The 15,730-nt window shown below is 48.8% G+C and overlaps 1 protein-coding gene across 1 annotated transcript in view; it reads left to right on the top strand.

Moving 5' to 3' along the window:
• Window positions 1-15,730, top strand: part of DOCK1 (dedicator of cytokinesis 1) — a 569,919-nt gene that overhangs the window by 541,019 nt on the left and 13,170 nt on the right. The window contains exons 47-48 of the mRNA XM_023730055.1: window positions 2,848-2,985; window positions 10,069-10,214. Coding sequence (XP_023585823.1) covers window positions 2,848-2,985; window positions 10,069-10,214 — 284 coding nt within the window. The remainder of the gene's footprint in view (window positions 1-2,847; window positions 2,986-10,068; window positions 10,215-15,730) is intronic.

The following is a 15,730-nucleotide window of genomic DNA, read 5'->3' on the forward strand; positions in this document are numbered from 1 at the left end:
GTTAACCAATGTCATAAAACAGCATGTGTGCTACTGTTACATGAGAAACTATTTGTTCTGTAAGCCTTCACCTGAAGTACAATAAAATATAAAAAAAAAAAAAAAAAAGACTTCTTTGCTTTTTAACACTTTAAAGAGGTCTTTTGCAGCAGATTTGCCCAATGCAATGCGTCTTTTAATTGCTTGACTCCTACTTCCATGGGCCTTGATTGTGGGTCCAAGTAAAATGAAATCCTTGACAACTTCAATTTTTTCTCTGTTTATCATGATGTTGCTTGTTGGTCCAGTTGTGAGGACTTTTGTTTTCTTTATGTTGAGGTGTCATCCATACTGAAGGCTGTGGTCTTTGATCTTCATCAGTGGGTGCTTCAAGTCCTCTTCACTTTCAGCAAGCAAGGTTGTGTCATGGGCATATTGCAGGTTGTTAATGAGTCTTCCTCCAATCCTGATGGCGAGTTCTTCTTCATATAATCCAGTTTGTCGGATTATTTGCTCAGCATACAGATGGAATAAATATGATGAATGTATACAACCCTGACGCACGCCTTTCCTGACTTTAAACCACGCAGTATCCCCTTGTTCTGTTCAAATGGCTGCCTCTTGGTTTACTTACAGGTTCCTCAAAAGCACAGTTAAGTGTTCTGAATTGGTAATGTCATCCGTAATTTGTTATGATCCACACAGTCGAATACCTTTGCATAGTCAGTAAAACACAGGTAAATATCTTTCTGGTATTCTCTGCTTTCAGCCAGAATCCATCTGACATCAGCAGTGACATCCCTGGTTCAACGTCCTCTTCTGAATCCAGCTTGTGCCTCCTAGGGAAATTATTTGTGTATTAAGCATCTCATAAACGGGAGTGTGTTTACCCAAAGCATCTTTTTCTTTTCTTTAATTTATAATCACAGCTGCAGTTCAAGCCCAGATAGACATAGAACAGGGGGACAGATCCTGTCCCTATGATGTCAGAGACCTGTTGCGGGGGAGGGGTGTGCATTCTCACACCGTGTAAGTTTCACCTGCCAAATTACAGTTCATGCTGTTTTTGTAACCTAAGCCAAATGGTCTTCTTTCCAGCAGGTAGCTTCTTTGATGCGAAGAATCCAGCCAATTAAGAGTTTTATCGTGCTCACCAAAAAATGCAGAAATGTTTAGACTGCGTTTTGCGCATTTGAGAAAGGTCTGTTCTGAGTCAGAAACGCTTTAAGAATAGTGAGAATGGCTGCACAACATGAAGACTGTAATCCATGTCGCTAAAGTAGACACGTGAAAATGGGTGCAATTTGCAGTTGTTTCATTATATATGTTTGTACCACAATTTTAAAAATTTGAGAAACATAATAAAATAGTATTACATTTTTGAGTTAATCAAATAGTTCATGAAGATTTAAGTACAAAACAAACAAAAATGCTTTAAGCCTCCAGGTTGGCCGTGCTTGAACACTGGGCCGCCTTCCCACACTCCCTGCCTTCTCACCCGATGGACACAATGGATTTACCATCCCACCGAAAGTTCTCCAGCCTGCATTGCCTTCGCCCAAGGCAGCACCCAGGAAGCAGAAGGATTGCAGCAAGCCTGCTCCACTGCTGGCCCCGCAGACAGTGCGGCTTGCCCCGGGGAATGGCCATCTGCACTTGGAATTCATTTGGAATATTAAAATGTTCCATCCATTTTGAAATCTCACCTGCACACCGTCCTGTTGGCAAAAGGGATAACTGGGGACAGGAATAAATGGTGCCTACCTTGGGTGTAGGCCCAACTGTTTGGCAAAACCAATGTTAGTGTCGGTGCAGTTTGAGAGCAGGCTGGGAGAGGGACGACAGGGGGACCATGGGGGAGCACAGCGCTGATCCATCCTTTCCTGGAGCCCCATGAGAGGCACCAGCTGCACGCTATAAATGGCAACCAAGTACATTTTATGCGTTGATTCATCTTGATAAGACGGCTTGAATTGGTTCACATGAAACTCAGTTGTGTACTTATTCTCCTCCTTACTAATAAATTTGTTCATTTAGATTAGTGTTCTGTCATACTAGGGAAATCTGTTGTTAATCAGTATTTTGATTTAATTATAAATTATTAAGAGGAAGTCTCTTAACTTGATTGCCTTGAAGACTCTAACTTCTAGTCCCAGCATTATGAGGGGAAGCAGAAACCAGAGAGAGGGGGAGCCTTCTTCCCCCATCCCATTAACACCCCCATCAGCAGCGCCTCTGAAAATGTCTCTCTTCCACGCTTTTAAAGGTCACCTACGTCTCCTCACTTGGAAGGGAAGTGTTGGCATGGATGTTTTGTGACAGCAGAGTCAGCAGAGAAGTGATTATTTTTAGTTTTAAGGAAGAATAAATTTGGTTTTCCTTTCCAAATAAGAATATCCTTCAGGACGATAGATCACATGGAATTAGATTTTTCCATTTTAGAGTATGGGCTCTCAATTGCCTGTAAAGGCAACATTCTTAGCTAAAAATATCTTTACTCTCTGACATGACCCTTTGCTAAGAGAACAAGTTACATCTAAACAAATCCAAAATGCAGTTCTTCCCAAACTCCAATGGAAAACACAGATAAGTCCATTCTGGGCGTGATCGACATTCATGAGTCAGGAAAGTCATTGGTTGGCTTTGGAGTACTGAACCCTGACCTGGACATAACCAGTTTAACACAAATGATTTTAATGTAAACACCTTGGTCTTGGGGGTGCTGTGCCTGCGGATGAATTTACCCGCCTGTTGGAGTTGGAAACACAGCAGATGTATTGTGCCCAGTGCCCCTCGGCCCCAGGCGTGCCCTCCTCTCCCCAGACCATTAACCAAGAAGTAAGGAATGTCAACCTCCATGCTTTCCAGATTCCATTTTTGGCGGAAGGGATCCGGATTCATGGTGACAAGGTCACGGAAGCACTGAGGCCATTTCATGAGAGAATGGAAGCCTGCTTCAAACAGCTGAAGGAAAAAGTGGAAAAGCAATATGGCGTCCGGACCATGGTAAGTGGGTGGTTTTGTAGAGGAAGGGGGATTTGTGGATCATGTCTTTTGACTGTACCAGGCTCACAGAGCAGAGTAATAAGATATGACCAGGATGCCTGCTTAGAAGTGGTGGATTTAAGCAACCCGGTCCCCTTAGTCAGTCTATCCCCTAGCAAACCAGCAGCCTGCTTTCAATAATTGGAAATATCAGAATGAAAAAACATAACTTTGCGTGATCACCAAATGCCCCGCTTACTTACTGTGGAGGAATGGAGAAATCTCAGAGTCCCAGCAACTCGTGGGCTACTTTATAAAAAGCACACCCACCGTCACACAACAAATACCAAGGGCTAAGTGACAGATGGGGCAACAGCACTCAGGATGACCCCAGGCAGAGGCAGAGCTGGTGCCCGGTCCAGCATCAAGACTGTAGCCATTGAGGGGAGGGAGCGATGGGTTACTGTGGTTGGAAATTGTTTGCGGAGACTTAACTATTGGAGAAAGGTACGTCAGACAAGGTCAGGGAAGGAGATCGGGAGGGCTTTGCCTGGAAAAGGACCAACTCGAGCGAAGGCTTGGAGGCAGGAAATGAACGGTGGCAGAGGCCGGTGCCTTGGACAGGAGGGAACTCATTGGGGAGGAGTTTGGATAGACACAGTACTGGTTTCCTAAGGCTTCCGTAACAGGTTACCACAAACTGGGTGGCTTAAAACCACAAAAGTCTATTCTCTCACTGTTCTGGAGGCCAGAAGTCCAAAATTAAGTGTCTCCAGGGCCTAGTTCCATCTGAAGACACCAGGAAAGAATCCTTCCTTACCCCGTCCAACTTCTGGTGGCTTCAAGGTTCCTTGACTTGGGGCAGCATCACTCCAATGTCTGCCTCCGTCTTCACGTGGCCTTCTTTTCTTCCGTGTCTCAAATCTCTCTCTGCTTTCTCTTACAATGACACCAGTCATTGGATGTAGGCCCGCCCTAAATTCAGGAAGATCTCATTTAGAGAGCCTGGGCTTGACTACATCTGCAGAGTCTGTATTTCCAAACGAGGTCCCATTCCCAGGTACCACCTCCAGAGCCTGGGCTTCAGGCCACGGCTCTGCACATTTACACAGGCTAGCTTTTCCTACGCTGGTCCACAGGGCTGGAGACGCACACGAGACCACGGGGGCCCTCCCGGCAGTGGTTCCCTTGGTGATGACAGTGTTTGTGGCTCCAGCCCAGGGCCTGGTGCTCATCAGTGAGGGTGTTGTTGGTCCTGGACTCGCAGGACACACACCTTCGGCGCTGTGAACCCTCAGCAGGCGGGAGGGAGCTGCCACAGGTGAACAGGCTTGCAATCAGGGCGCCCTCCTGCCGGCCCCGTTGGAGGGCCCTTAGTACAAGTCAGAACCCTCGAGCAGTGCTTGAGAGCTTCCAAGCTCGCAGCTCGTTGCAATCAGAGTTAAGTGCCCGGAAGAGTACATCATAGTCATTTTCAAAGTTTGACGCCACCTTTAATTCTTTCTAAGAAATAAACACTTGTGAACTCTGCAAGTTTTCTTACTAAGTGAAAGGCTTCCTCTTTTATCATTCATTTAATATGTATTTCCAAATCGCAGAAGCCTGGCCTGCTCACCAAATATCCCTTATCTTTTCCTCCGCTGTCCTTCATGACTTCCGGCGTGCCTGCTGTTGGGCGCTGGGGGCGAAAGAGAGCAAAGATGGCAAGGCAGCGCCTGTGTGGGTAGCGGAGGTATCTCCCCTACCCAGCCACAGGTGTCTTCTGCTTCGAGGCAGCTGTGCTTGGCTGGCAAGAAGTGAGCCAAGGTCACTTCCACCAAACTTCCCTCCCTTTTCTGTGGGGGCAGCCAGGGCACCTCAGGTATGGTGGGTCAGGCTTAATGTGAGGGCGACCGGGAGCAGAATTCAGGGTGGATTTCCCACGTTTCGGAGCTTTGCTCCCTCAAGCTGCCTCCTGAGGCCTCCACCCTAGGACCCCACAGGCAGGCGCTGTGCCCAGACTCCATTTGGGCAGGGAAGGGGGACAGGCAGCTGTCCTGTCACACTGAGCATTGCAGCTGGGACAAGCCTCCCTATCTTTTCTACTTTGGAAAACTGCAGGCATCTCAGAATACTTTGAAAAGCAGTATAGTACCATCCTGTTTCAGAAGGATTGGATTTAAAAATAAAAGCCCCATAGAAAGGACGTAAACCATGCTGTCACTTTTCTGAGCCAGCCTGAGCCCTTGAAGGAGAAGAGGACGCTCTGTGACTTGTAATGCACAGCCGGTTCCATTGGCCCCTGGCTGAGAGCTGAGTCCAGCTTCTCTGGATCCTGGGGAATGAGGAAAGGCGACCCTGGGGAGACACCTCGAGTGCCAGCCTTGTTCAGCACTGTCCCTGATTCCTGTCCTGGTCCAGAGGCACAGGAGGGGCTCGAGTTTGTCTTCATGCTCCTGAAAAGCTCTGTTTCTCGTCGACTGCGCCACGTACTCAATCGGGATAGGATCGTGGGCTCCGTGCCGGGTTCTGTCCTCTCTGCTTGGGCCATCTCGTGCCTATAATCCACCCGTGAGCTCCAGATCCGTGCACTGCGCGCAGGGCTCTCTCCAAGTCCAGAGCCTTCTCTTAAACTGCACCTAGCTAACTCCTCCGGGAGGACTCTTCACCTCCACAACCCAATACACACATAGGAGAACACTCTGTCTTCCTTCTCCACCTGCCCTGGCCAATATCAGGCCATCTGCTGGCCCCCTGGAGCAGAACCCCAGGGGCACCCTTCATCCTGCACACCAGCGGTGGCCTCAGTCTTCCCTCCAGCGCTGGGCTCACCCCCACAGGCAGCCATCACAGCAGGTCTGTACCTGCTCCCTGCCACCAGTCCCCCCTCAAGCGCTGGGCTCACCCTCACAGGCAGCCATCGCTGCCATGGCAGCAGGCCTGTACCTGCCCTGCCTCCATTCTCCAGGCCTCCCTCCATAGGGACTAGCGGGACCCGGGTTCCAGCGGTTTTCACACTGGGTGATCTGTGGGGCCCTGGGGTCCTCACAGGCTGCTGGGAGGGGATGTTGATTGGGAGGTAGGCAGATGCCCCTGACTCAGTGGGGTGCACTCAGCTTTTTCCTGCTGGAATTCAATGGCCCATCTCCCTGGGGAGAGGGGAACAGGTGTCCCATGGTTTACAAGGGCCCTTGGGTGCCCTAGCTCTGCTGTGAAGCACAGCTGACCACCCTGAGGGTGCAAGCCCTACTGCCCCTCCCCCCAACCCCTCTACTGCCGCTAAGGGCTGGAGTCCAGGCTCCCCAGCGCAGTGCACAGCTTCTCTCCTGCCATCCCCCTGCTTGTCTCTCCTGCTCGCCCTGCCGCACACCCACCACCCCGTGCGCCCCCTACGCCAGTCGTGGGGGGCAGCCTGGCGCTGTCCTTGGGTTTCCAGCCCAGACTTGGTATTTCCATAGCACCTGGCAAGGAACGCTAGGAGAAAACCAGGAAGTGTACCTGCTCCTCACCCTTCCCCTTAAAGACCTAGTCCCCGGTAACTAATTTCCGCCAGCCACCTCCCTGTCCCTGGCTCATGGGTGGGTCAGGGTGGGGGGCAGTGACACACAGCCCTTAGAGCCATTGCCAGGGCTGGGGTTGCTGTCAGTGGGAGCTGAGATGAGTCTCTGTCCCAGGCCGTAATAACAACAGTCAGGGCAGGAAGGCCATTCAGGTGTGCCGAGCCCTGGGGGCCTTCCCTGCCTCCCCTCCTCTACACCTGCTCCAGCCCCTGGGGTGGGGGGAGCCCGGGGGCCTTCCCTGCCTCCCCTCCTCTACACCTGGCTCCAGCCCCTGGGATGTGCCAAGCCCTGGCGGCCTTCCCTGCCTCCTTTCCCCTACACCTGGCCCCAGCCCCTGGGGTGTGGGGAGCCCTGGGGCCTTCCCTGCCTCCCCTCTTCTACAGCTGGCTCCAGCCCCTGGCGTGGGGGGAGCCCTGGGGACCTTCCCTGCCTCCCCTCCTCTACACCTGGCTCCAGCCCCTGGGGTGGGGGGAGCCTGGGGGCCTTCCCTGCTTTCCCTCCTCTACACCTGGCTCCAGCCCCTGGGGTGGGGGGAGCCCTGGGGACCTTCCCTGCCTTCCCTCCTCTATACCTGGCTCCAGTCCCTGGGGTGTGCCAAGCCCTGGGGACCTTCCCTGCTTCCCCTCCTCTACACCTGGCTCCAGCCCCTGGGGTGGGGGTGAGAAGGAAGCCGGGGCTCAGCTGTGCGCACGGCCACCTGTGCCACACTCCTACCTGGTTCTAATACCCCCACTCCTTACCTCGCTGTACCCTGGGGCTTGAGCTACACATGTCGGTGCTGGGTGAGACCAGAGCTGCTATAGGTTAAAAAAACAAAAGTCCTGATTCCTGGGTTTCTGGAGGCTCTGTTTAATCCAGGAGCTGTGAGGCAAATGGCCCACGGCCACGCCCAGTGAGTGCTCAGCAAATGTGGGACCCCAGGCTGTGTCCAGGCCCCTGTTCCTGCCCTGCGCCTTCTCTTACTCATCCCTGTCCACACTCAGGTCATCCTCCAAGGGGCATCACCGGCCCCTTGTGGTTGATGGTAAGAGACGCAGGGGCTGCTCTCCGGGGCCCCCCCAGGAGTCAGAGTAAGGTCACGTTCGTTGGACGTCACTATCCCCTAGTCCATGGCCAACGGCTATGGCCTGGCTCCTACTATGTGCCCACGCACTCAATGCCTACGTCCCCAAGGCTGCTGTGAAGATCATTTCATCACAGAAAAATGGAAACTCATGCTAGAAGCTGTCAGGAATGGGGCTCCCAGTATCAGGGCCACCGTGAAGGGCCTGGTGGCCCACCCACATGTTGGACAAGTCAAGTGTCCTCTCAGGTGTATGCTCATCCTCTCCTCCTGCCCAGCAGGTGGTAGACTAGAAAGGCAGCATGTTTCATGCTACACAAATTACCTGAGCTGAGGTTGCTGGCTGCTTCCCCTTCTGCCCCTGCCCTACCTGTATCCCGAGAGCACTCTGGAAGTCAAGCCAGAGGTGGCCACAGGGTCAAGGTGGGAAGGCTGCCCCTCACCAGATGGGTAGGTTGGAAGGCTTGAGTAGGTGGATGTTTAGAAAGGGAGCTCTCTGGCTTCCACAAAGCCAATTCCCCACCTCTGAGCCTGTCTTCAGAGCCAAATGGCAGGGGTCAGCATGAATTTCAAAAGATGGAGTTGACAGGTCTCATTCAAAGTGTAAAGAAGGCCAAAGACCCCACAGAGAGGTGGAGAGAGCACTGGCTGAGGCAGCTGGGCAGGGTGGTTCTGCCTTGGTAGGGGGCCTAGAGTAGCTGAATGAACTCTCCCTTGGAATGGTCAGGGGCAGCGAGGACTTGGGTTGTGTTTCAGAAAGGCTGAAAGGGGACGCTGCAGACTCTGAGTCTTTAGATGTTGTGTGGGAAAAGTTCTCACAATTTGAGCTGATCTGCAAGTAACCATTTCCCTTCTAGTTTCTTCGTAAAGGCTGATTAATTGCAATGGAAGATCTCCATGGAGATACCAAATGGCGCCATCTTTGGTGCTAAGTCCAAGACTGACCACACCCTCTGTGCTGGCAAATTCCAGTGCATATTGCTTCAAACCGGTGGTTGGCAAACTATGGCCCACTTCCTGTTTTACCAGTAAAGCTTTATTGGAACACAGCCGTGTTCATTCATTGATGCATTGCTATGGCTGCCTTCATGCTGTAACAGCAGGTTGAGAAGTTGTAACAGAGACCACATGGGTTGCAAGCCTAAATTACTTACTATCTGGCCCTTCACAGATAAAATTTGCTGACTCCAGCTTTCAGCTCTCATTTTGCCATTTTGAACTTTTTACTATTAATTAGACAGTTTACAAATCAGATAGTATTTCACTTGGGAAACACGTATTTAAGAAACAGGCCCACTTCTGAGATGTAGAGGTGGCGTTATAATCTGGAATCAACCACCTCTTACCTCTGAAGGCTGGAACTAGGGGTCCCAGCAGTTCTTCCATAGGTGACTGGTGGAATGAGACGCCAGCGTTGGCTGCGGGAGGTGGGGGGTCGAAGCCACGTGGAGAGGAAGTGCCCTGTAGGAACTGAGTGTTCACAGCCTCGGGATAAAGGCGGGAGCTTCTGCAGCAGCTGCTTCCCCAGATGTGCCAACATCTGGCTCAGGATGCAGGTACACCAGCCTTTTCTAGCTAATTAGATGTTGACATGTGCTGTATTTCAGTGACACTAGCTTTGGTAACGTACAATCATATGTCAAACTGAGGGTGGAAAATTCCAGTGGAGAGCCCATTTTTCTCCAGAATGCATCACTAGTTCACCACCTAGCAAGGATGAGGGGCTTTAGCCATTCTGTGGCTCCGTTAATCCATTGGAGCGGGGGCTTACCCAGGAAGAAAGTCCACCTTTAATCGAATGGCAGGAGCATCTTGTTTGAGTCTAGAGAAGTTCAGTCGTTACAGATCCACGTGTGTCGGTGATCTGCACAATTTGTCAACACGCAGAGCTGTAGCAAGTCCAAGTAAAGGTCTTGCAGATTCTTTAAATCACATTCTAGACGGTACTCTATAAATTAGATTTTCTGGGCAACACATTCCACCGTGATTTTGGAACAGGTTCATACATTGTGGTCTTGGTAAAGTAAATGGCATTAAAATAAAAAAGACCGAGAAGATTGTTTCTGTGGTTTGCCACGATGCTGCGTCAGGTTTCAGAAGAGCCCGGAGCACTCACCATGTTTGTCTTCCACTCTGAACAAGAACATGCACCGTTCATGAAAGTGGGAACAACTGTGACCGAGATCACAGCTGCTGAGACCAAGCAGTTTCGAGAGTGATGGCGTCGGCTGGAAGTCTTCTGGCTGAGGCGTTCAACAAGCCTCTGTCTCTGTCTCTGTCTCATTCAGAATGTCTGTCGGTCTCTCCCTCCCTCTTTCTCTCTCTCTCTGTCTCTTCTTATCTCTCTCTCTCTCTCTCTCCCTCTTTCTCTCTCTGTCTCTTCTTATCTCTTTCCCTCTCTCTCTCTCTCCCTCTCTGTCTCTGTCTCACTCTCTCACTGTCTATCTCCCTCTCTGTCTGTCGCTCACTGTCTCCCTCTCTCTCTCCCTCTCTCTCTCCTAGCCTTCAAGTCTGGACGACAGAAGAGGCAGCCGACCCCGGTCCATGGTCCGCTCCTTCACGATGCCCTCGTCCTCCCGGCCCCTGTCGGTGACCTCCGTCTCCTCCTTGTCGTCGGACAGCACTCCTTCCAGGCCGGGCTCTGACGGGTGAGTCGGGCTTATCACAGGGGGACAGTAAGGGAGGGGGCTTAGAGGGTCCTGAGAGGAGCCACCCAGCGCCCTGCGTTTGTTTTATCAAAACTGAGAGGATTTTTTAAATCGAAGTTATCTTTGAGACTGAGACCCTCCAAAACATTACCACCCTGGTGCCCAGTGTTACTTTCGGGGTCTTTGTGAGAAAAAAGTTCTCACTTTGGGTACCACGTTAAGTAAGGCTTCCATAATAAAAAACATTATTGTAGTAAAATACATAGGACATAAAATTTACTATTTTAACCATTCTTAAGTGCACAAGTAGGTAACATTAATTACAGTCACTGTGTTGTGCAGCCATAACCACTATCTATTTCCAAAAGTTTTCATCACCTCAAACAGAAACAGTCCCCCTTTAGCTGTAAGCACCCCGCCTCCAGCCCCCGGTAACCACTAATAAATTTTAATTTCTTTGCCTTGGTGGCACAGTGGTTAAGAGTTACAGCTGCTAACCAAAAGGTTGGCTGTTCAAATCCACCAGCCACTGCTTGGAAATCCTATGGGAGAGTTCTACTATGTCCTGTTGGGTTGCAGTGAGTCGAAATTGACTCAACAGCAATGGGTTTTGGTTTTTTTTCTGTTTTATGCATTTATCTATTCTAGATATTTTCCTATAAGTGGGATCACACGATATTTGTTCTTCTGTGTCTAACTTATTTCACTGAGCATAATATTTTCAAGGTTTATCCATGCCGTAGCTTATATCAGAACTTCATTTCTCCTTAGGGCTGAATAATACTCCGTTATATGGATAGACCACATTTTATTTATCCATTTATCTAGCGATGGACACTTGGGTTGTTTCCACCTCTGGGCTCTTGTGAATAATGCTGCAGTGAACACTGGTATACAAGTATCTGTTTGAGTCCTTGCTTTCGAGTCTTTTTGGGCATATACCCAAGAGTGGAATTGCTAGGTCATATGGTAATTCTAAGGAGCCCTGGTGGTGCAATGGTTAAGCACTTGGCTGTTAACAGAAAGGTCAGCAGTTCAAACCCACCAGCCACCCTCCAGGAGAAAAGACCTGGTGATCTGCTCGTGTAAAGATTTACAACCTAGGAAACTCTGTGGGGCAGTTCTACTTTATCCTGTAAGGTTGTTATGAGTCAGAATCGAGTCAACGGTGCACAATAATTCTATGTTGAACTTCTTGAGGAACTGCCAAACTGTTTTCCATAGAGGCTGCACTTTTATACAATCCCACCAACCATGGATGTGGGTTCCAATTTCTCCACATTCTCACGAACACTTTCGGTTTTTCGTTTTTCTGATAATAGCCGTCCCGGTGGCTGTGAAGTGGTCAGATTTTCAAACCTCCAATAAGGGTCCGTCCCCCTGTTAGAAATGTCTTTTAAAAAGCACGGCTTATTTCTTGCTGGCTTTGTGCTTTGCCCTTTCTGTCTCACGCTCACCCCAGTGGTGCCACGCCGGGGCTGAGGGCTTTCTTAATCTGAGTGTGCCACGGCCTCCAAGGTCCACCACAGGACTTGCACCTGCCCACCTGCCTGTCACCTGTAGTTCAGCATACATGGGGACTGGCAGGGCCACCCCTCTCTGTGAGACCACCACTTTTTGCTTTTTTTTAAATTTTTTTTTTCAAAATCCCTTTATTTAGTTTCTTTAACAAATATGTGAAAAAAAATTTATTCTAACTCAGGCATTCGGTTGAGACAGTTGACAGCATTGAAAAATCCCTCACAGGCTATCAAGTTTTTAAATGTCAAGACCTTTTCACATGTAGCGTCTCACCTAATCCTCAAAACAACACTGGGGTGCAAGCAGAGCTGGTACGGTTACACCCTCAGCTGAACAAACTGAGATGCAGAAAGATTGAGGGACCTGCCCACAGGAGATACAACAATGACCAAGTTCAGGAGCTCAGTGCGTAGACCCCTGGGTCTGAGTTCTTTCTGTTGCACCACAGTGCAATCCAGGGCTCCCACCAGGTGAGGCACACCCCGGGCGAGGCATGGTGGGTTGTTTGTTGTTTTTTGTTATTGAATTGTGCTTTAGATGAAGGTTTACAGAGCAAATTAGTTTCTCATTAAACAGTAAATACACATATTGTTTTGTGATATGGGTTGCCAACCCCGCTACGTGTCAACACTCTCCGTTCTGTTTTTGTTTTTAAGCCGCTGACAGCACAAAGCAACCGAGAACGGGCCCCAATGGTTCGACTAGTTAGTGTTCGCGGAGCACTCACCGTGGCTCCTGCGTTAACACAGAGCGTGGAGAAGAAAACCTCAATATTAATATTTTGGTGTTTTGGGATGGCGAACATGTAAAATTTATTCGTATTATCCAAAAAGAAAAAAAAAAAAATACCGCATACAACTTAAACATCAGAGAAGAACTTGTCATTGTTTCCCTGCAGAGTTTGCAGAGTTACGTGTTTGTCCTCTCCCACTGGGATTCCAGTCCATCCCCCAGCCCACCCTCACGCTCCTGGCCCCCGCGACACGCAGGCGTGAAATTATGGAGCTCCCCGAAGGCCACTCCTAGTGCCCTTTGTCACCAACAACCGGTGTGCCCCATGGAAAATTGAAAACTATGCCTACAGTCCTTTGACAGTAATTTTTGTTAGCGCCTGCTGCTTAGAAGGCCATGTCTGTATGGAAATTCTCAGTTTAGAGGTATTTAAATCATGTTTGGCTGCTAACCAAAAGGTCGGCGGTTCGAACCACCAGCCGTGGAAGAAAGATGTGGCTGCCTGCTTCTGTAAAGATTACAGCCTCGGAAACCCTACGGGGCAGTTCTACATTGTCCTATAGGGTCGCTTGTGAGGTGGCAGTGTGTTGGTTTGGTTTTTGGGAAATCACGTATGTTTGTCATTTAGGTTGCGATTGCTAGAGAAATTTAACTCAACTTCTCCTCAAGAAAGTCCCCAGGCTAGTTATGCAAGAGTTTTTATATTTCCAAGAACCTAGGCATTAGGGTGGAAATTGATGTAGAATCTTTAGATAGAGGAATAATGTGTTGAGAATATTGATACATGAGATTCAGAAGTCTTGAGTGCGATTTTCCAAATCTCCAGGAGGCATGGGTCACCTTCCTCCAAGGAGACGTTTGTTTAACCTTTAATAGAGCACCTACTTATTCAAGTCCAGATTTTTCTTCATTCCTGGGGTTACCACCATTGGCTACATAACTAATGTGCAGGAAGTGAGGCTTTGGTCTCAGATGGCACAGGTTACATGCAGAATAAAGTTCATCCTTTCAGCAGTTGCTTCTCATAAGGTGAAAAATTTAGAACTCAACGTGTCTCTCTCGGGTCTGTGTATTCTTGTCTGGATTCCACAGGACAAGTCTTCTTTCTGAGCGGAGAGGTGCCTGCTAAGTCTCTTGTGCCTACGTTAATTGTCTCAAATTCTGCAAAACCTAGAATCAAATCATGAAGGCTCTGGCTGTTGTTTATAATATAATAGATATAATGTCTAATGCCTAAGGGATTTTGATTTGATGCTCCATGTGTATCCATCCTGTTAGAAAAGTCCAGGCCTCCCAAAATGCCCTCATAATCAAAGCCAATACTGGTATATTTTGTCAATCATTTTTAATTTTTGAACTTGTTATTATAGAAAAATTTTGGATGTATACAAAAGTGGACAGAATAATATGGTAAGGCCCCATGCCCCATCAGCCCACTTCACCAATGACCAGCTTCTAGCTAGTCTTGCACCCCCTCAGTCCCCCATATTGTTCTGAAGCAAATGCAAATTATCATGAAGTAGTATTAATTTCCAATAGTGTCATAAATGTCATATTTTTTCTACAGTTTGTTTGAAGTAGATCCAAATCAGGTCCTCACCCTGCAACTGGTTGATAGAACTCTTCAAGGCTCTTTTAATCAATAGATTTCCCTTCCACTTCTTTTTTCTTCTTGTACTTGTAATTTATTGGTTGAAAAACCTAGGTTGCTTACCTGAAGCATTTCCCACAGTCTGGATTTTGCTGACTGCATCCCCTCTGGTGGTGTTTGGCGAGTGTCTCTGTCCTCTGTATTTCCTGCACGTTGGTAGTTGGATCTAGAGGCTTGATTAGATTCGGGTTTGATCTGGGGGCAGGACGACTTCATAAGTGGTAGTGTGTTCTTCCATGAAGGGGCACATCACACCTGACTGTCTCTCTTTTAGTGACATTAGCAGCTATTGATAATCAATGCTTAGATTCGATACCCACCCAAGCCATGGCTGCTGAGTCGATTCTGACTCATAATGACCCTATACAACCGAGGAGAACTGCCCCATAGGGTTTCCAAGGCTGTAATCTTTATGGAAACAGATTGCCACATCTTTCTCCTGTGGAGCGGCTGGTGAGTTTGAACCTCCAACCTCAGTTAGCAACCGAGTGCTTAACCGCTGAGCTACCCTTACTGTTTAAAATCATAGTATATGTGCCTTCACAACAAATCCTCCTGCGCACGTGTTATACCGGGGGAAAGAACAAGCAGGTGTGATTCTCGCTCTCCACAGTCTGCATCTTCGATGGATTTTGATAGCAGTCTTGAGAATGATCTTTCCACGTTCCCGTCTATCCACATGTCGAGGTCCATATTAAAACCAAAACCAAACCTGTTGCCATCAAGCGAGTTCCAACTCATGGCGACCCCTGTGTGCTACAGAGTAGACCTGAGCTCCATAAGGTTTTCTTGGCTGTAATCTTTATGGAAACGGATCACCAGGCCTTTCTTCCATGGCACTGCTGTGTGGGTTTGAACCACCATTCTTATGGTTAGTAGTCGAGTGCAAACCACTTGCCCCACCCAGGGACCTGATGCCCATGTTATGTGTCCCATATTGGGGAGCAAGGTTGCTATAATGGGCTTCTCAGTGACAGCAGTGATTTTGCCCCAGTTGTCCCATTCAGAAATAAGTTTAAAAGAAACCACAGCTAAGATGAAAATGTGGCTGGCTATCTAAGTCACCTTCTCTTGAGACCAGTCTCACCCTAAAGAAGGTGATTTATTCTCCGAGTGGTCAAGCAAGTCAGGCTGGGTAGGTCCCTATGAGAACCAGGAGCCCCCAAGGGCAGGGGCTGGAGCTGTGCCACTGTCACCAGGCACCAGGACCACCTGTGCGCTGGGCAGCCAGAGGGCAGGGGGCTTCTGAAAACCCTCTTGCCTTCCTCTTTTGCTTCTCTGGACCATGCGGAGAAGACATGTAGACCGTGGTTTAAATGATATTACCAGAAATCATAACACAGGCTGTTTCTCCTTTATGACTCTCTAACTGTAACTCCTTTTAAGAGAGCATATCTCTTTTTAAATACCATTTTAGGTCCTATATTTTGAAAGTATAAGATCCTAATCAGTTAAGAGCTCAGCTGCTCACTAAAAGGTCTGCAGTTCGAATCCACCAGCCACTCCTTGGAAACCCTATGGGGCCATTCTACTTTGTCCTATAGGGTCGCCGAGTCAGAATCCACTTGAAGACAGTGGGGTTTTTGGAACACCAATAAAGCCTCACATGTGA

Source organism: Trichechus manatus, unplaced genomic scaffold, assembly GCF_000243295.1.
Source record: "Trichechus manatus latirostris isolate Lorelei unplaced genomic scaffold, TriManLat1.0 scaffold00031, whole genome shotgun sequence".
NCBI lineage: Eukaryota > Metazoa > Chordata > Mammalia > Sirenia > Trichechidae > Trichechus > Trichechus manatus.